This window comes from Mesoplodon mirus (genome assembly GCF_964341445.2).
Source record: "Mesoplodon mirus genome assembly, chromosome: 12".
Taxonomy (NCBI): domain Eukaryota; kingdom Metazoa; phylum Chordata; class Mammalia; order Artiodactyla; family Ziphiidae; genus Mesoplodon; species Mesoplodon mirus.
In genome coordinates this window covers 96,237,424-96,264,159 of record NC_138988.1, presented here as the reverse complement: position 1 = coordinate 96,264,159, position 26,736 = coordinate 96,237,424, and the positions used below count along the sequence as shown (strand labels likewise).

Genomic DNA, 26,736 nt, shown 5'->3' with positions numbered 1-26,736 from the left:
GATATTTCTCTGAAGAAGATATACAAATGGCCAACAAGCACATGACAATATGCTCAACGTCCTTAGACACCAGGGAAATGCTAATCAAACCCACAAGGAGATACCACTTTGCACCCACATAATAAAAGAGACAGGTAATAACAAATGTTAGCCAGGATGCAGGGAAATTGAAACCTTCATGCACTACTGGAGGAAATGTAAAATGGTGCAGCTGCTTTGGACAACAGTCTGGCAGTTCTTCAAATGATTGAGCATGGAGTTACCATATAACCCAGCCATTCCACTTTAAGGTATATATCCAGGAGAAACAAAAACATATGTGCACACAGGAACTTCTACACGAATGTTTAGAGCAGTAATTTTTGTTATAGCCAAAAGGTGGAAACAACCCAAATGCCCATCAATGGACAAATTGATAAAATGCGGTACATCCATACAATGGAATATTATTCAGCTATTAAAGGCAATGAAATGCTGATACGGGCTACAAGGATGAATCTTGAGAATATTCTGCTAAGAGAAAGAAGCAGATCACAAAGACCACATACTATGTAATTCCATTCACATGAAATACCCCAAACAGAGAAACATGTAGAGGTAGAAAGTAGATTAGTGGTTGCTTAGGGCTGGGGGTGAGAGGGCAAGAGGGGGCGATAAGGAGGTGATAGCTAAAGAGTACAGGGCTTCTTTCTGAAGTTATGAAAATGGCCTAAAATAGACTCACAGACATATTGTACTAAACAAACTTATGGTTACCAAAGAGGAAGGGGGAGGGATAAATTAGGAGTTTGGGATTAACATATACACATGACTATATATAAAATAGATAACCAACAAGGACCTACTGTATAGCACAGGGAACTCTACTCAATATTTTGTAATAACCTATAAGGGAAAAGAATCTAAAAAAGAAGTTTTGTTTTTATTTTTGCTTTTGTGTTGTAAAAGTTATTTATAGACACTATTCTGGTACCAGTCCCTTATCAGATATATGATTTGCAAATATTTTCTCCCATTTTGTGGGCTGTTTTTCCTTTACTTGATAACAGCCTTTTGGTGCACAATTGGACTCTGAGTGCCAACTGTACCCCAGGAGCCATGGAAGCACTAGGAATTTAGCAGGAAAAAGACACAGGGTGAGGGGAGAGGGTGGTGGATAAAGGAATTTAGACAGTTACCCCTTAAGACCCTAGCCTGCCTCCCAGAGCTGAAATCTTGCTGCATAACCCTATTTGGCATGTCAGAAACAGAGTATCATCTTCCTCTTTCTATTCCTCCTGTAACAGATTCTACTTTCCCTGCAAGCAAAAAGATGCCTTGAGTAATTTGAGGCCCAGATCTTTGTTGGTTTCTGAGAAGGCAAATAAAGATCCCAGCTTCCCTGGTGGCGCAGTGGTTGAGAGTCCGCTTGCCGATGCAGGGGACACGGGTTCGTGCCCCGGTCCGGGAGGATCCCACATGCCGCGGAGCGGCTGGGCCCGTGAGCCATGGCCGCTGAGCCTGCGCGTCCGGAGCCTGTGCTCCACAACGGGAGAGGCCACAGCAGTGAGAGGCCCAAGTACCGCAAAAAAATGTCAGTGGTGCCAAAGCTGAGAAATCCTGCTTTAAGGCAAAGCTTTTTCCTTTCAGCTTCTCCAGAGAATAAAGCTCCAGACTCCTGCCTAACATTTTGTGCCCAGAGTGGGGCACATTCATTTATTTTTAAAATCTGGGCGTGACCTATTATCCACGTTCACAGCAAAAACTCAAGCAGTCTTTCCTCTTAGTTTTCTTCTGTAGCTAATAAGGAGACCAAGGAAGAGCTGGCCAAGATAAGACAGCATTTATGTTAAGTTCAGGGGCATGAGGGCCAGCCTCGCAAAGCAGCCCTGAAGAGCTGGGGGTGGGGATGGAGGGGGCCTGGCCCATCTCATTCAGGCGAGGCTTCCACCTTCCTGCCTGGGAGGAGAGCGCTGTGAGCTGCACAGCTGCACTTCTCATGAAGAGACGCTTTCTTCGCGGGCCCTGGGGTGGGAGGGTAGCCAGCAGCAGAAGGTGGGGAAGGCGTGACACCGCTGTTAATCAAACGACTTTTAAAAGTACAAGAGACTAAGGAAGCACAGGGGTAGGGAAGGTTCTGAATGTTTTCTGGTCATGAGATGTGTATAAATTCAAGGGGGGTTATCTGAGGATATTTATCCCAAGCCCTATTCACAGTTGGCCCTGAAATGAATACCAGAACATTAGAATTCAGGGGTCATCGCTCCTTTCGGCAACATCCGGCCCCCATTTCCTTCCCTCCCAGCAGACCCGTGTGTCACACATGTTGGTGTATGTGCAAAAGAATGAACGTGCACCCTTAGCCACCCAATTTGCAGAACTTGATGGCCCTAGGACAAAAATTGCTGGTAGGTTTTTTCCTTCATTTGATTAATGTTTTGCATAAGAAGTATAAAAACTTTATTTTAAAAGCCACTAACGGCTGACTCAAGGATAGAGACCAGGGTTTTGGAGAATTCAAAAATTAAATTCCATTCAGGCATTCATTAAGTCAAGCAAGATGAATCAGGCTTTTGGTTATATAAAAGCTTGACTCCTTATGGAAAATCTGTCTTTGCAGTTCTCTGCTTGCTGGAGAAAAGAATGCAAGAAGCATAAGAAGAGGGGCCGTGCAGACAGCTTTATAAACACCGGAAAAGCCCCATTTAGGCTCAGCTGTGGCCTAGCATGGCCTAGACAACAAAATGGGGAGAGTGAGGCATGGGGGCCGGGAGGAAGGTGATGGCCTCGATGACCAGGACATCGTGCTTTTGGTCCAGTAAAGTCACTGACTTTACTGTCAAATTTAATGTTTGTAATTTCTGTCTGAACTTTAGTGACTTACTCTATTTCTCTTTGGAAAGTATTCTAAACTAAACTGTTTATTTAGTCGAAGTATAGTTGATTTACAATATCGTGTTAGTTTTAGGTGAACAGCAAAGTGATTCAGTTATAAGTGTATATATACGTACGTATATACATATATATTAGATTATTTTCTTTATATGTCATTACAAGATATTGAATATAGTTCCCTGTGTAACAAGTTCCTTGCTGCTTATCTATTTTCTGTACAGTAGTTTGTATCTGTGAATCCCATACTCCCAATTTATCCCACCCCCTGTCCCTTTCCCGTTTAGTAACCAGAAGTTTGTTTTCTATGTCTGTGAGTCTGTTTCTGTTTTGTATATAGACTCATTTGTATTATTTTTCAGATTCCACATGTAAGTGACATTGTATAGTATTTGTCTTAGTCTGACTTACTTCACTTAGTGTAATATTCTCTAGGTCCATCCATGTTGCTGCGAATGGCAATATCTCATTCTTTTTTATGGTTGAGTAATAAGTATTTAGTTTAAATAACATTTAAACTAAATGTTTGTTTTAAAACTTGGTCTTTTCATCCATTATAAAAGTAGTAGAAATAGCCAAGGGAAAAACTCAGAATATACAAAAAAAGTAGAGAAAATAATAATTGAACCATATTTGACCCATAGTTGAATACTCACAGAGACAACCCCTGCCATTGACCTATTTCTTTCCAAGGTTCACTCTAAGCTTAGTTTTTGGCTTAAAAGCTCGTGATGATGACTCTTTAAATACAAGGCTATATCTCATGTTCGAAAAGTAGAAACTATTGTTTATTGAGCATTTACTACTTGCTAGACACTCTGCTAAGCACTTTATGTATGTAATTCCACTTAATGGTTAAAACAACCTGATAAAGAAGATACTGTTGTTACTTCCCCATTTTACAGATGAGAAACTGAGTCTCTTAACCAGCCACAGAGTTAGTAAGTAGCAGAACTAGGCATATCCTACTTTTTTTTTCTTTTCGGTATGCGGGCCTCTCACTGTTGTAGCCTCTCCCGTTGTGGAGCACAGGCTCCGGATGCACAGGCTCAGCGGCCATGGCTCACGGGCCCAGCCGCTCCGTGGCCTGTGGGATCCTCCCAGACCGGGGCATGAACCCACGTCCCCTGCATCGGCAGGCGGACTCTCAACCACTGTGCCACCAGGGAAGCCCGGCATACCCTACTTTTTTCACTTAACGTTGACTGTGACCTTTTCCATGTTATAACTCAACTTTAAAATTTTTTAATTGCTGTCCAGTATTATGAGTTGTTACATCATAATTTAGGAAACATTCACCTACCATTCGACATTTGGGTTACGTCCAGTCTCTTGTGGTTGTAGGTGATGTTAAACATTTTTATTCTTGACTATGGATGATGCAATGAATATTTTTGAGCAAAGCTATTTTTGGATTTAAATATTTTTAGGGATAGATATCCAGAAACAAAAATGGAATTACTAAAAATGTTTTTAAAGGAGTTTTACCTATAAAACAGTCACGTTGATATCCAGATAGGCTCCTTTTTCAGTGTCTTCATCAGCGATGGAAATTATTATTGAAAAAAAAATTAGGTGATTTTTTAAGAAAAGAATTTATAGTATATTGTTTAAATTGAAGTTTGCTTTATAAGTAGTCAGGCCAAAATTTTGTTTCATTCATTTGTTGGCCAGATATAAATTTTTTATGAGTTTTCTTTTTTTTTATCCAGTTATCTATTGGGATTTTAATGTTCTCTAACCAACTGCAATGAACAATTAGATAGCAAATATTTTGTCAATGGTCATAGTTTCAGTATTGTCTCAGGTTGCTATCTTCCTTTAAGGTTTGCATGCTTTTCTTTACAACGTTTGAAAATGTATATTTAAACCTCTGGGTGTTTTCCATGGTAACGTCCTTCATGTAGAGTTCAGATACTCCTCTTTTCTCCAAGTAACCTGTTTTTAACACTTCTGAGAAGTTTCTCGGTAGTATTTATTAAAATGAAGGTTCAAAATAACACAGAGAAAAACGACATCATCCTATCTCAACCCCAGCCCTATGTGGACAATTGATTGCTGTAAACTACACATCTCAAACCAGCCAGAACTGATTTGTGCAAGCCTGCCCCAGGCACGCTTTGGGCTCCTGCATCCGCCTGGTGATCCAGCCCTGTATTTAAAAGGCTCTCATTATGTGAAGTCTAAAATTCTCCATTACAGCTACTTTGAAGCTCTTCTTATGCCACACGGATCCGTTTCCTTTGTTCCATCCTCAGCAGAGACAGAACAGCGGGGCATTGTTCCCCAGGCAAGTATTCCTCGTGGGTAGTCCTGGCCCAGTGCACGGTGGGCTCAATAAATATGTCTTGATTAAAGTCGATATTTAACATCTCTAATCAGAACTATTCTCAGGCTTCCTTTCTCCAAGTTAAATGAGCTAACTACTTTTTTTTTTTTTTTGTGGTACGTGGGCCTCTCACTGTTGTGGCCTCTCCCGTTGCGGAGCACAGGCTCCGGACGCGCAGGCTCAGCAGCCATGGCTCACGGGCCCAGCTGCTCCGCGGCACGTGGGATCTTCCCGGACCGGGGCTCGAACCCGCGTCCTCTGCCTCGGCAGGCGGACTCTCAACCACTGCGCCACCAGGGAAGCCCAACTATTTTTTTTTTTTAACCCCTTGGATCATCTCTATGTGTCTCTCTAACTTACTTCCGGGAGTTCCTGGCCCTCTTGAAGCATAGTCTCCAAGATGAGACAGAAAAGTCTGTGTCCTCTGGTCACTCCTGCCCCAGAGCATTCAGGGGTGGGCTGAGAACCACTGGCACCCTCACCGGCAGTTCGGCTCACGTGGAGATGTGGTGTAGACGGTCCTTAAGCATCTCTTTCTCCCTGTTATCGATGCAGGCTGAGTCAAAGATGTAAGGCCAGCAGGGACAGGGCTGGCTGGGGACAGAACTGAGTCCTCAGGTCCAGGAATGCTAGGCATGAGCAGTAACTAACTGTGGCTCACAAGCTGACATTGGATTGAATTTTAGCCAGTTTCAACAATAACAGATGGTCATTAGCGGTGAAAATACTTATCGTGGATGCAAGATGATAAAGTCAACAGGGTCCTAGTGACTAGATGTAACTCTCAAAATGATTAAGATATTTTCTGAGAATGGGATGCATTCCCCATATCTTCCTTAGAATATCCTTAGGAAAAGAAATCAGACTAATAAAAGTAATAGTGCCACAAGCCTTGTTTCTGTGTCATTTTGTATCTGGGTAATCAGATGGTAGAGGTCATCACTGCTACCTTGGAATGAGAGCTACAGACTGGAAAAGGGAGGGGCCTTGAGTACTATCTGTTGTTTACTTCAAAACTGATTGTGCGTGGTTCGAATCTTAAATGGTCCGAAGTTTCTCTTTCCAACTTTGAAAACCTTAGTTGGATTGAGAACGAGCAATGGAAGAGCCTAGAAGCTGTGCAAAAACCTTGCTCACAGGTGAAAACCATTCCCAACATAAGCCAAAAAGAGATTGGCGCCTTAACCCTGGGGTTACGGCTGCTTACGGACAGAGCAGGAAGATCCTAGTTTTTAATAAGGTGAAAAAGTAGAATCAGGAAAAAGATATGTAGTATTTCCACCAGAAGATGGTCACAAGAAAACAGGAGAAAGCATGCAATAAGAATTAATTAAACTTCTAACCTTTATTTTTAAAGTCTTAAAATCCTAAAACATCAATTAGTTACATGTTTCTAAACTTACAAATGATTCTTGCCAAACCATACTTATATTTTGTGAGTTATGGGCTCTGAAGCTAGGCCAAAATTGATACTAGTAATAACTTTGTAACTATTACTATTACTATTACCACCAGCTTTCTGTGTACCAAGCACTCTGACAAGTGCTTTACGTGTCATTTAATTTTATGAAACAGGTATTATTATTCCCATTTTACAGATTAAAAAAAAACAAGGCTCAGAGAAATGAAGTGACATCGCCAAGACGACATAGCCAATAAGCAGTGGGGCATGATTTAAACTCAAACCTGTCTGATTCCAAAGCTTAGACTCTAAACCTTTGGTCAGAGCTGTTTGAAGCCTGGTTGGACCACTAGCTACATGGCCTCAAAAAATGGACTTCTGTAGTGCCACCTGTTGCTTTTGCCTGCCCAGCATCTGTTTCTCCTTTGTCTTCTAATAGCATCTTAATTTTCTCTTGGGTGATCCTCCTCTTCTGTTCTTATTTAGCACATGTGGCTCAGATGGAGCTAACCCACCTCTCTAGTCCATAGGAGGGCATGTGACCCAAGTCTGGCCAATCACCATCTTCCAGCCTCCTGGCCCCAGTGATTCACTCATCAGGCTCCGTTTCCACCTGCTCTGGGTCAAATAATCATATACTTGCCTTCTCTAGAAATACTGCTTCATGCTGCCTTGCAAATAAACAACTCACAGCGAAGAGCTGAGAAGATACGTAGGTGCCAAGAAAACAGAATGCAAGAGTGAACAAAGAAGTTGGTTTAGGCAGAAGCTTTTTCTACTGAGACTGAAGAATGAATCCTTTTTCTTAGATTCTCTCATTAAATCACTATTGCTTAATTATAGGGATCTCTGGAAAGCCAAGGAAACTGAGTTTGATTCCCTTCTAGAGCTTTTCTTCAGCCTCTCTGAGGAACGTAAGAAGGGGAATTGGAAGACAGGAAATCTTCTGATGCTGAAGCTCAGAGGTAGCAACTATTGATTTTGCATGGCAATGCCCGAGGATTCCTCTTACTGCTTTTAACCTTCCCCTGCTGGAGAGTCCTACAAAAAAAGTATCATATTTTTAGCCAAATGTATTTTAACTTGACCCTACTATTAAGAAAAGAATAATAGAATATTAGCTACTGAGCGTGTTTTAGAAATGACTACTGCATTAAGCTAAAATTCTTTCTTTTATCATCAATTTTAGTGACTCTGGGTCTAAATCATCTCTTCCATTCATTCCTCAGAAGGTCATTTTTAGAATATGAGTGTGAATATATAAAAACACAGGGAGAGACATCTCAAGTGACAGTTTTAGTTTCGGTGATCAAGACGCTGAACTGGATTGATTTAGAAGTCCTATCACAGCAAAGTAATTGACCCTTCCTCGGCTGGTACTCCCTAAGCAAGCTTTGAAACACGCGAGCTCAGCACTTAATTCATCTTTCCTTTGACTTTTAAAGTGGCCTGGGTCAAGAGTAGCCTTCTTCCGATGAATGACGTAGTGTTGGATTCTTTCTCTATAAAATCATGCAATATCAGGTTTGACAGTGCCTCACCCCCTGACCTTGGGCCAGGCACTTAACCTCTACATCCAGGTGGCTGCACTTCAAACAGAAGATGTTAACATTGACCAGAAGATTCAGGGATGAATAATTTATTAATGATTTGAGAGCACTTAGGACCTATAAAGCACTATAAAAATCCTTCCTGCAATAATATACGGATAGCATAAGTAAAGCATGATAGCCAGTTCCAGAGTGGAAATGAACCACTTAGGTGCCATTTGGTGTTCTGTGAAATTTAAGCAAAGGAGGATAGCCCTTTTCCACAGCAGAGGTTTTGCCAAAGGGCAAATACATCAAAGTAAGTGGACGCTTGTAAACTTGACTTCCACTTATTTCCCTGTGGCTGTTCTGTAACGATTTGATGTGACCCAAGTTGTCTTTGTGTGTCAAACAGTCTGGGGTCTCCTCATTGCCTTTGTTTTTTTTTTTTTTTTTTTTTTTGCCTTTGGTTTTTTTTTTGACCAAGAAAGTAGAATACAAAGCTTGTGTTATTGAACATGTTGGAGCAGAAAATGCTAAGAGGTTTGGAGCATGTAAGGGTCTGTCTAGAAACTGTGGTGGAGCATGTGGAAGGAGAGATGGACAGACAAGTGGATACTTTGTCAACCGTCTTAGTGTTTTGGAAAATGTGTAGTAAACATTTGTGTAGTAAATTTGGGGAATTTACTGTACTGGAATATGAAGCATTTCTAGACCAAAAGAGGCCAATTTAAGTCAATACTTGAAAGAGATGGTGCTTACTGTCACAGTGGACGTGTCCTTCTTTTTGGCTGGTCAGCATGTGTAACCCATTCCCATGGTTGGGGGAATCCTCCCACCTTAGGAGTTTTGGTGAGAGGCAGAGTCTGCCTTTCACTCTAGAAGGTGAAAATGCAAGATACTCACTTTCCCAAGGCACAGCCAGAGGACGGAGGCCTGGCAGGCAGAGGCACCTACCCCGGACTCTGAAAACAGAACTAGTGACACAAAGAAAGAATCAGAGGTAACTCTGTCTGACATTGGCAAAGGAGGCAGAAGCCCAAGTTCTTGGGTAGCAGAGAGAGTGGTGCTGTGGCAGCATCCATATCCGCAATGACCAGAGTCCATGGTCCAAGTTCAGATGTGGTTCTCGATGGTGGTGGCTGCAGATGTTCTTTCTACAGCAGATCTGCAGTGCGATTTTGAGTTTTGCTCCTGCCTGGAGGTGCCCGTCCCAGTGATACTGTGAGATACCCAGTACCCCTTTGTTGTTATTACCTTTTTAATATGAATATTTCCAAACATATACAAATCCTCCATCTGCCCACCGTCTACTCCTCCTGGTATAATTTACTTACTAGAGTACTCAAACATCGTAGTTGAATAACTCAATGTGTGTTAGTAAATGTATAGAGCTATATAATCATCACCCCCATCTCATGACATTTTCGTTTTGTTTTAGTATACAGTTCTAGGAATTCTGACCCATGTATAGATTTGTTCAGCCACGACCACACTCAGGATACAGAATAGTTTTCATCACCCCAAAGTACTCCCCTCTGCTATCTATGGTTATAACCTCCCTGCTTCTGACCCCTGAGACTGCTGCTCTGTTCGCCATCTCTACAGTTTTGTCTTTTCTACAATGTCATATAAATGGAATTATATGGTAGGTAGTCTTTTATGTCTTTGCACAATGCCTCTGAGAGTCATCCAAGCCGCTGCATGTGTTAATAGTCTACTCCTTTCTATTGAGAAGTATTTTGTTGTATGGATATACCACAGCTGGTTTATCCATTCACCTCTTGATGGTCATTTGCACTGTTTCTATTTTGTTTGGTTTTGTTTGTGGGGTGTTGGCATGGGGTGGTGACAATTATGAATAGAGCTGCTACCCAATATCCTTTTTTATGTTCTAAAAAATATTTTTCATTTTGAAACAAACTTACAGAAAAGTTGGGAGTACTATACAAATAACTTTTTTTCTAAACCATTTGAGAGTAATTGCTAATCTGATGTCCCATGATCTCCCAATACTCTGTATTTTCTACAAATGAGAACATTCTACTATATAACCACAGCACAACAATCAAAATCAGAAAATTAACCTTAATACGGCACTACCACCTAATCCTCAGACCCATTCAAGTTTATTCAGTTGACACAATAATGAATTTTATAGTGAAAATATCCAGGTCACACTCACATGGAGCATTTAGCTGTCATGTTTCTTTAGTCCCCTTCTGTGTGGAACAGTGCCGCAGTCTTTCAGTGGCTTTCATGACCTTGACACTTTAAAAATCAACAGTCCAGTCCTTTTGTAGAATATCCTTCAGTTGGGTTTGTCTGATGTTTCCTCTTGATTAAATTAAGCTTTATCATTTTTGGAAGTGATTGCATCCTATCATTTTTTTTTGTCCCATTACTGGTGATGTTCACTTTGATCCCTTGATTTAGGTGGTATATACCAGGCTTAAAAAGTATTTTGTGGGGTGGTACTTGGAAACTATCTAGATATCCTGTTCTGCCTCAAAGTTTAGATCTAGGTCTAGATCTTGATCTAGATGTCCCACAGTATCCGTGGAAGATTGGCTCCAGGACCCCCATGGATACCAATATCTACAGATGCCCAAGTCCCTTATAGAAAATGGTGTAGTATTTGCATATAACCAATATATAACCAATGCACATCTCCCTGTGTACTTTAAGTCACCTTCAGATTACTTTGAATACTGAATACAATGTAAAGGCTATGTAAATAGTTGCCCACGAGTGGCATGAATTTGTTTTGTTTTTTGAAACGTTCTGGAATTTGGGGGGGCAGGTTTAGAATATTTTCAATCTGCTGTTGGTTGAATCTGAGAATACAGAACCTGTGGATATGGAGAGCCGACTGTTTATCTTTTCAGGTCTCTACATTCCCATGGTTTTCTGTTTTACTTAATAGTTTATAACCCTTTATTCTCACTGCATATTTTGATGCTCAAATTGTCCCAGATTTGGCCAGTTGGGAGCCCCTTCACACTGGCTCCTGTGTCTTTGGATGTCCCCATCATTCTTGAAGCATGTTCTTGCTTTCTGCCCCTACAAGATGTTCCAGTATCATCTTGTTCTTTCCTTGGGCCAGGCATGTTAATTGATATCAGGATACTGCAGCTGTCAGTCTTTCAGTGGAAAATATATACGTATATACACATACATCATTACATCTATCTCTTTTCTTCCTTCCTCCCTCCCTCCCTCCCTCCCTCCCTTCCTTCCTTGCTTTCTCCCTCTCTCTCTCTCTCTTCCTTCCTTCCTGTGTCATCTATCATCATCTATCTATCTAATGAAAATTATTAGTTTATACCAATACCTCCAATTCCAAACCAACACTACAGAGTTTATTTTAGTTTTTTCCCCTTTCTTGTGACTCCCTTGCCTGACAGTGAGAAATATGACTTACATCATTGCTGGATCAATTGCTGGATCATATGTAGGTCTATTTTTAATTTTTTGAGAAACCTCCCTACTCTTTTCCACAGTGGCTGCACCAAATTACATTCCCACCAACAGTGCACAAGGGTCTCCTTTCCTCCAGACCCTCAACAGCACTTGTTATTTTTTGTGTGTTTTTCTAAAATAATAGCCATTCTAACAGGTGTGAGGTGATACCTCATTGTGGCTTGGCTTTGCATTTCCCTGATGATTAGTGATGTTGAGCACCTTTTCAGGTATCAGTTGGACATTTGTGTATCTTCTTTGGAAAAATGTCTATTCAGTTCCTCTGCCCATTTTTTAATCAGATTTTCTTTTGCTAGTGAGTTGTATGAGTTCTTTTTGTATTTTAGATATTAATCCCTTATCACAAATATGATTTATAAATATTTTCTCTCATTCCGTAGATTACTTTTCATTTTGTTAATGGTTTCCTTTGCTGTACAGAAGCTGTTTAGTTTGATGTAGCCCCATTTGTTTATTTTTGTTTTTGTTGCCTTTGCTTTAGGTGTAAGCCTCAAAAATCATCACCAAGACCTATGTCAAGGAGTTTATCACCTATGTCTTCTTCAAGGAGATTTATGGTTCCAGGTCTTACATTCAAGTCTTTAATCCATTCTGAGTTGATTTTCATGTACAGTGTAAGATAGGGGTCCAGTTTCATTGTTTTGTATGTGGCTGTCCAGTTTTCCCAGCACCATTTATTGAAGAGACTATCCTTTCCCAACTGTATATTCTTGACTCCTTTGTTGTATATAATGGACCACACACGTGTGGGTTTATTTCTGGGCTCTTTATTTTGTTCCATTGATGTATGTATCTGTTTTCATGCCAATACTATAATATTTTGATTACTATAGCTTTGTAATGTAGTTTTAAATTAGAAAGTGTGATGCCCCTAGCTTTGTTCTTTCTCAAGATTGCTTTAGCTATTAGGGGTCTTTTGTGGTCCATACAAATTTTAGGATTGTTTGTTGTAGTTCTGTGAAAAATGCCATTGGAATTTTGATAGGGATTACACTGTTTCTATAGATTGCTTTGGGTACTATGGACATTTTAACAATATTCTTCCAGCCCCTGAGCATGGAGTATCTTTCCATTTATTTGTGTCTTCCTCAATTTCTTCCATCAATGTACAGGTCTTTCACCTCCTTGGTTAAATTTATTCCTATGTATTTTATTCTTTATGATGCTTTTGTGAATGTGATTTTTGAATTTCGTTTTCAGATATTTTGTTTTCAGTGTATGCAGAAGCAACTGATTTCTATATGTTGCTATAAGCATAGATACTCCAGCCTTCTTTTGGTTTCCACTTGAATGGAATATCTTTTTCCTTCCCTTCCCTTTCAGTTTGTGTGTGTCCTTAAAGCTGAAGCAAGTCACTTATAGGCAGCATATAGTTGGGTTTGTTTTTTTATCCATTCAGCCATTTTATTTTTTTTATTGGAGAATTTAGTCCATTTATATTTAAAGTAATTATTGAGAGGTATAGATTTATTACAATTTTGTTAAGGATTTTCTGCCTGTTCTGTAATTCCTTTTTTCCTTTCTTCCTCTCTTGCTCTCTTCCTTTGTGATGACTTTCTGTAGTGGTTTGCTTAGATTCCTTTCTCTTTATCTTTTATGTATCTACTATAGGTTTTTGCTTTGTGGTTACCATGAGGCTTACATAAAACAAATTATATTTATAACAGTCTATTTTAAATTAATAGCAACTTGTTCAAATGCATTCTAAAGCTCTACATTTTTACGCTTCCCCACTCCACATTTTATGTTTTTTTTTCACAGTTGATTTACAATATTATATTAGTTTTGGGTGTACAACATAGTGATTCAAATTTTTTATAGATTATACTCCTTTTAAAGTTATTGTAAAATATTGGCTATATTCTCTGTGCTGTACAATATATCCTTGTAGTTTATTTTATACACAGTAACTTGTACCTCTTACACATTTTATCTTTTTGATGTCACAATTTATATCAAACTATCCATTAACAAATTATTGTAGTAACAGTTATTTATACAAAATCTTTTTAATAAGATAAATTTTCCTATTAAACAAGCCAGAATTGGTTTCTGTTGCTTGCAATTAAGAACCAAACTACTATTCTTCTATACCTGGAGTGTCCCCGGACCTCACCAGCTGAGGGTACAAGAAAGCTGAGGTCAGTTTACTAGTTAGACACTTATTTTGTTAGTCAAACAGCTAGTGTAACGACAGTATCCCAAGGTGGTTGTATCCCAGCCCCAATCCAGCCTTCAGATGAGAGCAGTTCAGCTGACATATTAGCTGCAACTTCATGAAAGATCCCGAGCCAGAACTACACAGCTAAGCTGTTCCCACATTCCTGACCTACAGAAACTGTGAGATAATAAATGTCGTTTAGAGCTGCTAAGTTCTGTCATAATTTGTTACACAGCAATAGATAACTAATATAAAACTGTGTCCTCATTCTTTGCTTAAGAAGTACTGAGAGCTCTTATTTTTTAAAGTCAGTTTTATTGAGTTATAATTTATATACACTAAAACTCATCCTTCTTTCATGTACAGTCTTATGAGTTTCAACAAATATATGTAGTCATATAATCCTCACTACAGTGAAGATACAGACTATTTGTCTCCCCCAAATTTTCTCATGACCATTTTTAGTCAATCCCTTGCTCCACCCCATCACCTGGCAACTGATCTGATTTTTGTGTCTACAGATTTGCTTTTTCCAGAATGTGATATAAGTAGAATCATACAGTATGTTGCCTTTTGAGTTTGGCTGTTTTCACTTAACATAAGGCTTTTGACATTCATCCACATTGTTGCATATGTTATTCATTTGTCCTTTTTTATTGCTGAGTAGTATCTCATTGTAAGGTTGTACCACCATATGATTATCCATTCACAGTTGATGAACATTTGGGTTGTTTCTAGGTTTTGACAATTAAGAATACAGCATCATAAGTCCCTCACCCACCCTTGGGTGTATAAAAGGAAAAATATTCTTTGGGTATAGTTGTTAAAATGTAGGTGTCTTTCCTGTACCTTCATGGAGGAACAGAGGGGAGCTTTTGCTCTCACTTCACGCCAAGGGAGGAGGGCTTCAGTAAACCCCCCCAGAGAACTTGACCTGTGTCCCCCTGGAGCTGGAGGGACTCAGGGATTGATATCCAGCATGTACCTGAAAAAGCCCAAAGGTGGGATGATGCAGCTAGAGGCACCTAAGGGGCAGAGCAAAGAGAGTTAGGGTTGTGTGGGGAATGGCTTCATTTCCAGGGTTCGGCAGGGAAAGTTTTTCATGCACGTTTGTTGTAAGCTGAATGTGGCCCCGTGGAAGGGGAGTTGGCTGGTAGTTTTCATAGAAACGATCCTGTCCCACAGGCTTTCTGCCAGGGTAGAGGTGGCCTCAGCCAGAAGAGGGTCAAACACACCAAGATGCAGAGGCTGAGGAGGCTTGGACTACGTCAAGGGAACTATGGATAAACGAACCCTCCCAAACTACAGAGGTTGCCCACAACAGGATGAATCAGAATTTGGAAGCTCCTGGGACTTTGATCCTTATCTCTGAAGTGCCCTGGAGACCAAGTAGCAAGGTGGAGAGGTCTCAGAAGAGAGATGTCCTCGAGCATGGACCTTCCCCACTTAACCCTCTCCTCCCCCTACTTAATAAGTGTGAACAGCCTTCCATCTGGTGGCAAACACTCGTTAAGTGTGGAGAACGCAGACATCTTATTGGAGATGGATGGGGGCATGAAAGGAGAGCTATGTCTTCAGATAACGGTGGAACGGAAGAGACCCAGTGGGGAAATTCTCTTTGGGAGTGGGTGTGGTCATTCTTCCAATATCTTTAAAAAGATAAAGGTATTGCATCCACCAAAAAAAACCAACCACAGACTGGATGTTTTAAACATGAAAAGAAAGGATAGGGCTCTCAGACATTAAGAATACAGGTATGAGCTCCTCCACACCTCACCATCCAACCCTGAAAGACTGTTTCCTTCTCATTGCTCCAGACTGTCTGACGTAGCCTTGTCCTCACAACCTTACACTCCTCATTGCAGATCCTGCAAACGCCTGCAACCCCATTTCCTGTCCGCCAACACTCAGTTCACCTATTCGTGTCAATGTTACTTCTTCAGCTTGGGCTGTGTGCATAGCTGCTATAATATATGTAGCCATATCCTATGCACATGCACTGACCAGCTGCAGGGGGTAAGAGCCACAAGCCTTGGGTGCTGTGTATGTGGATCCCTCTTAGGGCAGGGTCACGCTTGGTGTTAGCCACCCCTCAGGACTCACGCTGGAGCCTAAAGAATCTGAGGGGCTGTGCGGAGAGGGCCTTGCTCTCTTGCCTTCCTCCATGAAAGACCCAACACACACGGGGATGGGAGTGGCCTCGTGGTGTTGATGTTACATTGGCACGATCTCATGGAAGCAGGTTGGAGCTGGGAAATATAGAATCGAGTGGGGCTGGGATTTTGCACAATTTCTGGATTGTGTTTCTCTCTTGCAGTTTTGTGATCTTGATGCTTATTTTCTTGTTGTTCTCCCTTAGAAAGTTTTAGCCTTCTCCTAGTGTGTCAAAATCAATCAGTGAAAGACACCAAGCCTAGGGGTTTATGTCCAAGTTTATATTTGTACCAGAGGCTTAAAGAGGACAATCCACGCCTGAGGGGCAGCATGGTAATCAGCAAAGTGAATGGCCCCAAGAGGATGTAAAAGTCATGGAGGGGGGATTGTCTTTCCAGAGGTAAAGCTTGGCATGCCTGAATTTCACTAAAGGAAGGAGGCGGAACCAGCTCCCAGTATATGTGCTCCTAAACTCTTACATCACCTACCTGGGTATCCCAGAAAAACCTCTGTAGATAGGATGAGTTATCAATAAACTGTTTTTTGCTTATTTATTTTCTAATTGTTTTGTGCTGCTAGGGACCCACATGAAAGAAAAAGTAATTTGCTTCATCTTCAATTTAGTAAAGATAGCCAAGCCATTATCTGAGTTCTGGGCTGCTTTTCCTGCGAGGTTGTTCATTCATTCATTTAATACATATTAAATGAATTCATAAATTGAGCATCTCCTATCAGGCACTGTGAGGGACTCGAAATATCACGGTGAGCAAACAGAGACAAAAGGGTCATCTTCAGGGAAACTTACAGCCTGGTGGGAAGAGAAAATTTCATCATACAAACAGAAATCTATTTGAAGTCTTCATTGGGCTAACTGCTATGGTGCTGTAAGAGCCTGCATCTCACCTAGTAGAGGCAGGGGGAGCTGGGGTCAGAGAAGGCTCCTTGAGGAAGTGACAACTGAGCTAGGCTGGAAGGATGAGAGGAGTTACTATGGAAGGAATGAAAAATGAACATTCCAGGAAGAGGGACCAGCCTTTGTTTTGGAAGAACAAGGCCATCAAGAAATTAAGCTGGAGTTGCTCTAAGGATGGAAAAGATGGTGGTTGATGCTTCAAGAAGAGGAAGTAGCCTGACACTGGTGGAAGAGTCAGCTTTTGTAAGCCTGGAAGAAGGGATGTGGTTGAGGGATGTGTGGTGGGTAGCTGTGGGTGGTGACCCCTGGGGCTTGATGGAATGCGATGCCTCAGAGGGGGCCTAACCTGTGGGGGGTGGCAGAGGGCTACATATTGGGCCTTTGGACCACGGCAGGTTGCAGTGAGGGGCACTGGGCCTTCCCCACAGCCTGCCTTCCCTCCTCCCCCAATGTCTGAATGAAGGAAAGGATTAACACTTGATGGCTAACATCATAAGCACGAAAAGCAATGAAACAACAACATTTTAATGAGTAGCAGTATATGTGGTGGCACGGACCCTTGTGTCTGGAGCCAAAGCACTTACAAATCCCCGTTCTACTATTCAACAGCCTTTCCATCTTGGGCAGTTACTTGACCTCCTTGGGTCTCAGTTTCCCCACTGAGGGGAAAGTGGGGATAATCCTATATATTTTATCGAGTGGTGGGGAAGATTTCAATTGGTTAATACATGTGAAGTTCTTAGAGGCGTCTGGTGCCAAGTGCCATATACATGTTAGGAAAATACAGCAGCCAGAGGTGAGGCCCTTCTCCAATTTTCTTGGACTCCATAGGGCCCTGAAGGCTGGTACAGCTTGCAGGAGCAAGAGAGGCTCCAAAGTGGGCTGGATTTCCAGCCAAACTGAGGGAAGTGGTTGAGGTCTGAGGTGGGAAAACAAATGTTACCATAACATTCTATGCAACCAAGTTCTCAGACCGCTTGCCTTTAGGATTACTGGCGCACCCAGAAGCAATTCTATTCTGAGAAAATTAGTGGTGGTGGTAACCCTGAATCAAAGACAAAGAAAGAGGAGTGATTTTACGGGCAATCAGACACGTGGAGCCACGTGGGTCACAGAGTCCTCGAGGACCCGAAACTGTTCCCTTCAGACAAGGGGTCAGGATCTCAGCACCGGCACTCAGCTTTGGTGGGCTGGCCTGGGAGCCCCGCTAACCATCATTGGAAAGAAACAGCGTCTCAGAGAAAGCCGACCTATAATTCCAAGTGTTCTGTCGCAAAGTTGTGCGATCAGCTGCAGCCTCAAGGAGTCATTCACAACACATCTTGGGAAGCTCACAAAGAGAAGTAAGATCCTGTCCCCTCCCCCCGGCCGGCCGGCCCCCAAAGAAAGAAATGCAAAAGAACAATCTCGTTCGACGATGAATAGGCCCAGGGAAGGGCCCCCCAGGGCTCGGGAACCCGGCCAGGTGTGGGTCTCCGGCCGGGGCCGCGGAAGGCCGGGCACGTGGGTCAAGCCGCTCCGCCCCCGGCCTCGTCGTCCCGCCCCCCGGCCTCGTCGTCCAGTCCCCGCGCCAGAGCCGCAGCCGCCGCCGCCGCCGCTCGGGCCTGCTGCAGGTGCGTCTGCGCTGGGGCCAGGCTGGCGTCTGCGCGGCCTTCCTGGGCTCCGGCCTGGGGTCCGGCAGAGCACGCGTTCTTGCGGGGCCGAGCTCAGCGGCTGGGTGTGGACCGGGGGCTCACCGGGCCGGACGCGGAGGCGGGGCCAGGCGGCCAACGGTGCGCCTGCGCGGCTCAAATGCACCCGCCGATTCCGGGGTCCCGGACGGTGGCGAAGGGGGAGGAGGAGCGAGGGAGAGGGGAGCGCGAGGGGGAGGGGAGTGCGCCCAACTAATGCGGGTGGACCCGGGAGGCAGCCCCGGCCGCAGCCGCACGTGCGGAGGCCCGAGGCCCGGTGTCCTCCCGGCACAGCGCGGAGGCAGCTGCGGCCTGAGAGACGAGGGAGGGGAGGAAACGAGGTCGGAAAGGCATGTGGCCGGGGCAGGTGGGCCTGGTAGGCCGCTGTGAAGGGGGAGCCCTTGGGGGTCCCGGGCAGGACGTCCCCTTGGAGTGGAGTCACTCTGGGCACTGCAGCAGCCCGGGTGGCAGATGTGGGGTGGCCTAGGCCGGCTGGTGGGCGTGAGAGGAACGGCCAGATCCGCACGTAGTGTGAAGCTGCAGCCTTCGGGATTTGCTGAGGTGTGGGGCTGTGGGTGCGAGATGCTGAAGGAAAGGAGAAGTGGGCATCAAGGAGGATGGTGCCCTAAGGCTTTGTAGGAAGAAGTTTGGGGGAAAGTAACGGAGTTCGGGCTTGGCTGTGTGAGGTGGGAGCGCCATCTTGAAGCCCTGGCAGGTTGGGAGATCCAGCGAGGTAGGAGACAAACCAGGAGAGGATGGCGCCTGGAAGCCGGGAGGATGAAGTGGTTTCCGGAGAGGTGATCAAATGGGTCAGAGGCTGGCTGTGATCAAGTAGGAGCCTTGGGTTTAGCAAGGCTGGTGACCTTGACAAGAGCAGGTGGTAGGGGAGAGGGAGTGAGTCTGCCAGTGTCGATACCTGGGGGCTAGAGCATTGCATTTATTTAGCTCATAGGTGTTCAAAACGTATTTAGTGAACAGCTGTGTACGTTTTTGCAGTTCCTTTGCAATGTACTTATTGTGTATTTTATTTTTTAATAAATTTATTTATTTTTGGCTGCGACGGGTCTTCACTGCTTCCACGTGGGCTTTCTCTAGTTGCGGTGTACGGACTTCTCACCACGGTGGCTTCTCTTGTTGCAGAGCACGGGCTGTAGGCGCACGGGCTTCAGTAGTTGTGTCTCACGGGCTCTAGAGCACAGGTTCAGTAGTTGTGGCGCACGGGCTCAGTTGCTCCGCGGCATGTGGGATCTTCCCGGACCAGGGCTCAAACCCGTGTCCCCTGCATTGGCAGGCGGATTCTTATCCACTGCACCACCAGGGAAGCCCATTATCGTGTATTTTAAATGAATGTTTTGTAAATTTTTTTTTCTCTCGAATTCCTAATATAACCTTACATTTATTGTATTTTTCAGAATTGGTGGGGTGCCCCCTTTCTCAACAGGGAACCTGAGACATTTTTCTTTTTTTCTAATTGGGTAGGTGAGTTTCCAGTTTCACAAGAAAGCCTCGTTTAGTGGGTACTGCCATTCACCCAGAGTAATATCAGTGTTTGGGCACCTGTCCTGCACCCAGAAGGCTCCCAGTGACTGTGATGAATGAGTTTTTCTCTCCTGAGGTCTTTCTTCCCACCTGAAGGTAAAGTCAAGGCAGGGTAATTGGTGGCTTCACCCAGGGCATTTTTCACCCCTGAGGGCTTTTGGACCAGATAACCTGAGTTCTTCCTCCTCCGACTCAGCACAGTGGGGACCTTCTACCCTACCACCGCACCACCCAGGTATTTGCTTTTGCACTTGAATCGGGTTGTGAGCTTGTGGAAGCTAGCACCACTGCCCACCCTGGTCCCTCAGAAACGCAGATAAATGTTGGCACAGAGGTTGCTTCCGATGAATACTTTGAGGTAGCGTCTTGAAAATAGACTTATGTTCCGAGCATTTACAATCATGGAGAAAAACTTCAGGTGGCACTGTTCTGAAACGTGCAAAAGTTTTGTTCTTAGTCTCTCCTTTGTTTTCACATTTACTGAGAGACTTGGAGAACATTTTGTAAGTTAATGGAAAATTTAGCAAAACATTTCCTACGTTCATTGAAAAAAAACGTGATGACGAATAAAACAGGCAGTAGACCTGTTTAGTTTTTGTAACCCATTAAGACCAAAATTATCTCACTGATGTGTTAGTTCAGATAGACATGAAAAACTTAGACTCCACTAATAAATTAGTATGATAAAAGATTTGAAATAAAAAGAATATACATATTTAAAAGGAGTATTTTAATTGTATACAACTCATGAGTATGTTTATATGCATATATATGTTTATATATATATATATACACATAAGATATATGTGTATGTCAGTAGACATTATAATTCACATAAGAGGGGAACTAAAGCTGTCTTCCCCCGAAGTACTTGCTGATTGCATTTCCTAGACAAACAATCTAGATACTAGTGGGTTTTGGAAATATTGAAACATGAGCAAGGGAAACGTTTTTCCATTTTATTATTTTGAGTTCAGTATTATGGTGAAAGTAATTATTATTACTCAATGAGAACATTTGAATAGAAACACTTAGATGAAAAATTAATAACATTTTACCCAGATAATACAAGTCTTAATTTTGTCAATTCTAATTTAAAAATTCCTTCTTAATATTCTCAAATTTTTGACAACTCTTTATAATTAGCAACAAATTCAGTATTTAAGTTCAGAGTAGAATGAAGATTTGGCTTCATTTCACAGCTATCCAGCAGAAGACCCACCATTTAGACGCTCATGCAGAAGAGCTGTACATATAGCAGTCTAGTCAATTGCTGTATGTTGATGCCTTTGTTGATTGGATTTTAAATCCTTTTAAATTCTTAATGACTTTAAAAATCCTACCTTCATGTCTAAGAAAAAATATGACAGTTTACTCAGGAGTTGGTCTAGAATTCTTTGAAAATAAGTGGGAATGTTTTCTAATATTTAAAAACTTACAGAGGAAGAAAATAATTTTCTGGATCAAATTGATGTCTCCAGATTTAAATATTAGAAAGCAACAGTGCAATCAAACATCTCTGAGAGAAATAACTGAACCTATTAAGCACCAAATAGCATAAGTAGGGCTTCCCTGGTGACGCAGTGGTTGAGAGTCTGCTTGCCGATGCAGGGGACATGGGTTCGTGCCCCGGTTAGGGAGGATCCCACGGGCCGCGTAGCAGCTGGGCCTATGAATCATGGCCGCTTAGCGTGCACGTCCGGAGCCTGTGCTCCACAACGGGAGAGGCCACAGCGGAGAGAGGCCCGCGTACCGACAAAAAAATAAAAAATAAAATAGCATCAGTAACTTCATGCAACATATAAGGAGCTTTTAGTAAAGTGAAGCAGTTTCGGGAACATTAATCTTTACAGTGTTCATCAAGATGTGCACGTTTAACCTTTATCACCTATGACCATATCTTAAAGCCTCAGCTGGATCTGAGAAAAACCCCTTTTCTTGATAATTACTGAAGCTGAGTGATGGGAACATACATACGAGTTAGTAATACTATTCTATTTTTGTATATGTTTAAATTTTTCCATAGTTAAAAAATAAAGCATAAACTGTAGATAGTTACACCGTTATTGAGGTGTTCAAGTAGTTAGTTTTTCCAAATCAATTGAAGTTTGTCAGAAGCTTACGCCCATGCTGGTGGAAAATCCTGCCAAGTTGTTTTCCTCATGCTTCCTTTAAATAAAGCACTGGGGGGCTTTTCAGGATAGTCGGGCGTCCCCACTGTTGTAGTCTGCAGGCTGCCCACCAGAGTGGCCCTCCTTGGCCACTGGGCATCTGAGCCTGCCCACCTTCTCCCCGGCAGCCTGTCAGCCAGGGGCCTTTTTTGGCACTCTCTTTGCCTCTGACCTCCTGACTGCAGAGGGTTGTCCCCTGAGGTTGTTCTGGAAACCAACACTACACTATTTTTCTCTAACCTGCTCTCTTTTTCAGAATTCCAAGCTACTTGTCCAGTCTTTTTTATTAAAGCAGAGACAGGTTACAGTGAAAATTTGTTGACATTTTGTTTGCTTGAAAGTTTGTTTGCTTCTTTTTTTTTTTTTTTTTTTTGCGGTACGCGGGCCTCTCACTGTTGTGGCCTCTCCTGTTGCGGAGCACAGGCTCCGGACGCGCAGGCTCAGCGGCCATGGCTCACGGGCCCGGCCGCTCCGCGGCATGTGGGATCTTCCCGGACCGGGGCACGAACCCGTGTCCCCTGCATCGGCAGGCGGACTCTCAACCACTGCGCCACCAGGGAAGCCCCTGCTTCTTGCTGTTTTTAAGTGAGGTTTATTGAAATGCAACTTATATACTGTAAAATTCACCCTTTTGTTATACAGTCTATGAGTTTTGTAAAAACACCAAAAAATAAAGACATAGAATTTTCCCTGGTCCTACCTGCCTTCCCCTTACCTCAGTCCCTGGGTACCATGGAGGTGATTTCTGTACCTATAATTTTGCCCTTTCAGAATATCATATAAGTGGTCTCAAACAGTAGGCAGCCTTTTGGGTCTGGCTTCCTTCACTAAGCATAATGCTTTCCTTTTTTCAAAAGAGAGCAACTTTATTTTTGAAATAATTTTAGGTTAATAGAAATGTTGCCAACATAGTATACAGAGTTCCCATACACCATTTACCCTGTTTCCCCTAAGGTTAACAGCTTACCTTACTCAGTTTAGTGCAATGATCTAAACTAGGACATTTACATTGATACAGTACTGTTAACTAATTGGCTGACTTCATTCAGATGTTGCCACTAATGTCCCTTTCCATGTCTTGAATCCAGTCCAGGATCCCACAGTGCATTTAGTTGTCATGCCTCCTTAGTCTACAAACTGGGACATGTCCCCAGTCTTTATCCTCATAACCTTGGTAACTGTTGAAGAGTACTGGCCACTTTTGCTATAGAATGCTTGCTCAATTGGGGTTTGTCTGATGTTCTCTTACAATTAAATTGAGCTAATGCATTTTGGGGAAAAATACCACCCAAGTGATGTTTTGCTCTTCTCATGGCATCATATGATAGGTGAAGACGAAGTAGTATGAAGGAGGTAGATGAAGTCAGTATGTCTTAGAACTGGTGGTATTAACTTTGGTTACTTGGTTAAGGTAGTATCTGCCAGGCATCTCCACTGTCGTATTACTATTGTGTAATACTTTGAAAATGCATCCATGTTGCACGTATTACCAGTTTTTTCTTTGCATTGCTGAATAAGATTTCATTGTATGGATGAATCACAATTTGTTTACCCTTTTAAAAGTTGATAGACATTTGGTTTGCTTCCAGATTTAGACCTGGCACTATCTGATAGATCTGTTGAACATAAATAATTTCACAGAACACCAACATCAGACAAGGCTACCCTGTGATCATGATGAATCCGGACAAAACTAAGACAACTCTGTAATTAGGTCTGAACCCAGACAGAAATAAGAACTTTGTCTAAACCACAAAAATGGCAAAACACCCTCCTATCCTGGCTAATAGGAGGGCTGCCGCCTCTTGACCAATCCCAGCTCAAGCCTCACTTCACTCCTTCCTCCTAGATCACACTCACTGAATTATCCAATTAAAGTACACTTTTTCCTGACAGCATCCAATCCAGATCAAAGCCTCCTTCCTGACCCTCCCCAGCTTTACCCGACACAAGCCCAAATCCTGTAATAAATCCTTCCCAACACATCCCCAGGACGCCTGCAGTTCCTCACCGTGAGCTGCTCCATCCCTGCACTTGCTCAGCTGCAGGTGTGTTCTAGACTTTGGCTGGAGAGCACTGACAATGCAAACAATGTATAAACACACCTGTTGAAAATCCTCACTTCCACTCTTGTCGCCATACATCCTACTTCTCACCCCAATTCTTGTTACTAATTTCTTGGGAATTCTTCCATTTTTTTTTAAAACACAAATGCAAGTAAGTACTATGGTATAACTTGTATCCCACTTCCTCTTACAAGGCACTATTTGCACCTGACTTTTGTCCCCCATTCTGGAGATCTCTATCAGATTAGAGGGAACAACGCATTCTGTTTTTTATTTTTAACATGTGAACTCTGAACATTGGAAAGATTTATGGAATTAAATAATCTGATTTGGCACTAACAGAGTTTTGAGGCTCATCTTCCAGACATTTATATTTAACCTCTCTGAATACCCTCTGCTCTACTGATATCAACACTCACTGCTGAAGCCAGCGAGCTGTCTGCTTATAAATACTGAGTCAACCAGCAAATCACATTTAATTAGACTTTGAATTAGACTTTGTTCATTTGGGTCGTTGTTGTTGTTTAATTGTAGTAAAATGCGTATAATGTAAAATTTACCATCTTAACTGTTATTTAGGGTGCGATTCAGTCGTGTTAAGTACATTCATGTTGTTGTGCATCCTATCTCCAGAACTCTTTTTATCTTGCAAAACTGAAACCCATTATTTTTATTTTTAAACTATTTTATAGTTTACATGCAGTAAAATTAACCCTTTTTTAGTGCAGAGTCCTATGGGTTGTGACAACACAATCATGGAACCACCACCACAATCAAGATGTAGGACAATTCTGTCACTCCCCCATCTCCCCCGTGCCCTTTTGTGTATTCACTCCTCCCTGGTCCGGCAGCCACTAATATGTCTTCTGTCCCCATAGTTTTATCTAGTCCAGAATATCATATACGTTGAGTCATACGTGCATTCTTCTTTTATAGCAGCCATGTTGCATACTGTGAATGTGTTATTGTTTATTGGACTCATCCCCTGCAGATGGACATGTAGGTTGTTTCTAGTCTCTTGCTGTTAATCACAGTAGTCTAAAGAACAGCCCTGTAAATATGTCATTTTGGATGTGTGCAAGTCTCACTGTTGTAAAAATACCCAGACTTGGGATTGCTAAGTCAAAGGGAAAATGCATTTGTTTTTGATAGGTTGTCCTCCAAAGGGATTGGGAAGTTTGGGGAAATGTGTTATTTTTCTATTTTTCCTGTATATACAGACCTTTAATCCTGAGTTCTGCCAACAGTGTGACCCACTAGATAGAAGTCAGCTATGTCAGTTACCCTTTTGATGTCATGGATCTGAATATTGCCTTTCTCTGTGTCTGTTTTTCTTTTATATAACTCCTCAGGGATAGGTAAAGATTTACTAAATGTGCTTTAAGACTCGCAAGTTTCTTTGAGACGATGTCATCTTAACCCTATTTGTTGTCATAGTGCATATCTTCCCTGCCTAGTTCAGTTCTCAGAATTTACATTCTCATAGAAGCTATATCTTGATGCAAAGTTGAGAAGCCAGTGGTTTTCATACCTTTTTGAAAGCATCAGAAGCTGTATTTCACATGAGTTCTCCCATCTGACCCCTTCCCAAGCCTCTAAGGCTGTGGTTCTGAAACTTAAGCACTCATCAGAATCACCCGGAGACAGAGATGGGCCCCACTGCCAAAGTTCCTGATTCAGTGGATCTGGGGTGGAGCCCATGACTTTGCATTTCTAACAAGATTTCAGGGGATGCTGCCGCTGCTGGTCTGGGGACCATACTTTGTAAACCACTATTCTGGGCACCTAGGAGCGCTTGAGAACACACAGTGAAAACAGCTGGTTTAGAGGGTGAACACCATGAAAATTGCTACGGAGGATTTTTGTTAAGGGCATTCTTTTGCATATATGGGTTTGTGTGTATGTATATATTTGCAGAAATACCAGTATTTTCTGATTGTTTCTCTTTGTTTTGTGATTTTTCTAAAGCCCATCTCAATAATTAGTGCGACACGGAGAACCTGATGCCACCTCTCCGGATTGTCCCAAGCCGTTTACTTTCCCAGCTGTATTGTGGATTGAAGCCTCCAGCCTCTATGCAAACCAAGATTTGCCTAACAATGGCTCGTCCAAGTTCAAGTAGGTCTTCGCAGCGTGCCCTCTCATCTCCAGTGGAATTTGAAATACCTGAAAGTTCCTGCCTTGTGAGGGGGCATGTCTATATTGAAGGGTACGGGGCAGGATGCTGGAGAAAGTCACTCTGTCCTGTTGTCCTTAGGGGAGGCCTTTCTAGGACAGGGTCAGAATTATCTCTCAGTAGCCAAGTTAAGTCCATTTAAGACATTCTGTTGCTTCTTCAGAATGTTTGCATTTAAGCTTTTCACACATGATTTGTATTTGTATCACCTCTCAGCAGGGCAAGAAAGCTAGTGATCGTCCTATGGGGTACTATGGGGTTAATTTTTCTAC

The 26,736-nt window shown here is 42.5% G+C and overlaps 1 protein-coding gene across 18 annotated transcripts in view; it reads left to right on the top strand.

The window, feature by feature from the left end:
* Nucleotides 1-18,397: 18,397 nt before the first annotated feature.
* Nucleotides 18,398-26,736, top strand: part of SIRT5 (sirtuin 5) — a 31,268-nt gene continuing 22,929 nt past the window's right edge. For 4 of the 18 annotated variants that reach the window (XR_014295470.1, XM_082637899.1, XM_082637898.1 and 1 more), the window contains exons 1-4: nucleotides 18,462-18,559; nucleotides 19,992-20,147; nucleotides 20,253-20,286; nucleotides 26,257-26,406. Coding sequence is in view for 17 of the 18 variants with exons in the window: in XM_082637899.1 (XP_082494025.1) it covers nucleotides 26,292-26,406 (115 nt within the window). In the remaining variant the exon portion in view is untranslated. The other 14 variants (XM_082637905.1, XM_082637904.1, XM_082637900.1 and 11 more) reach the window with 14 other exon arrangements.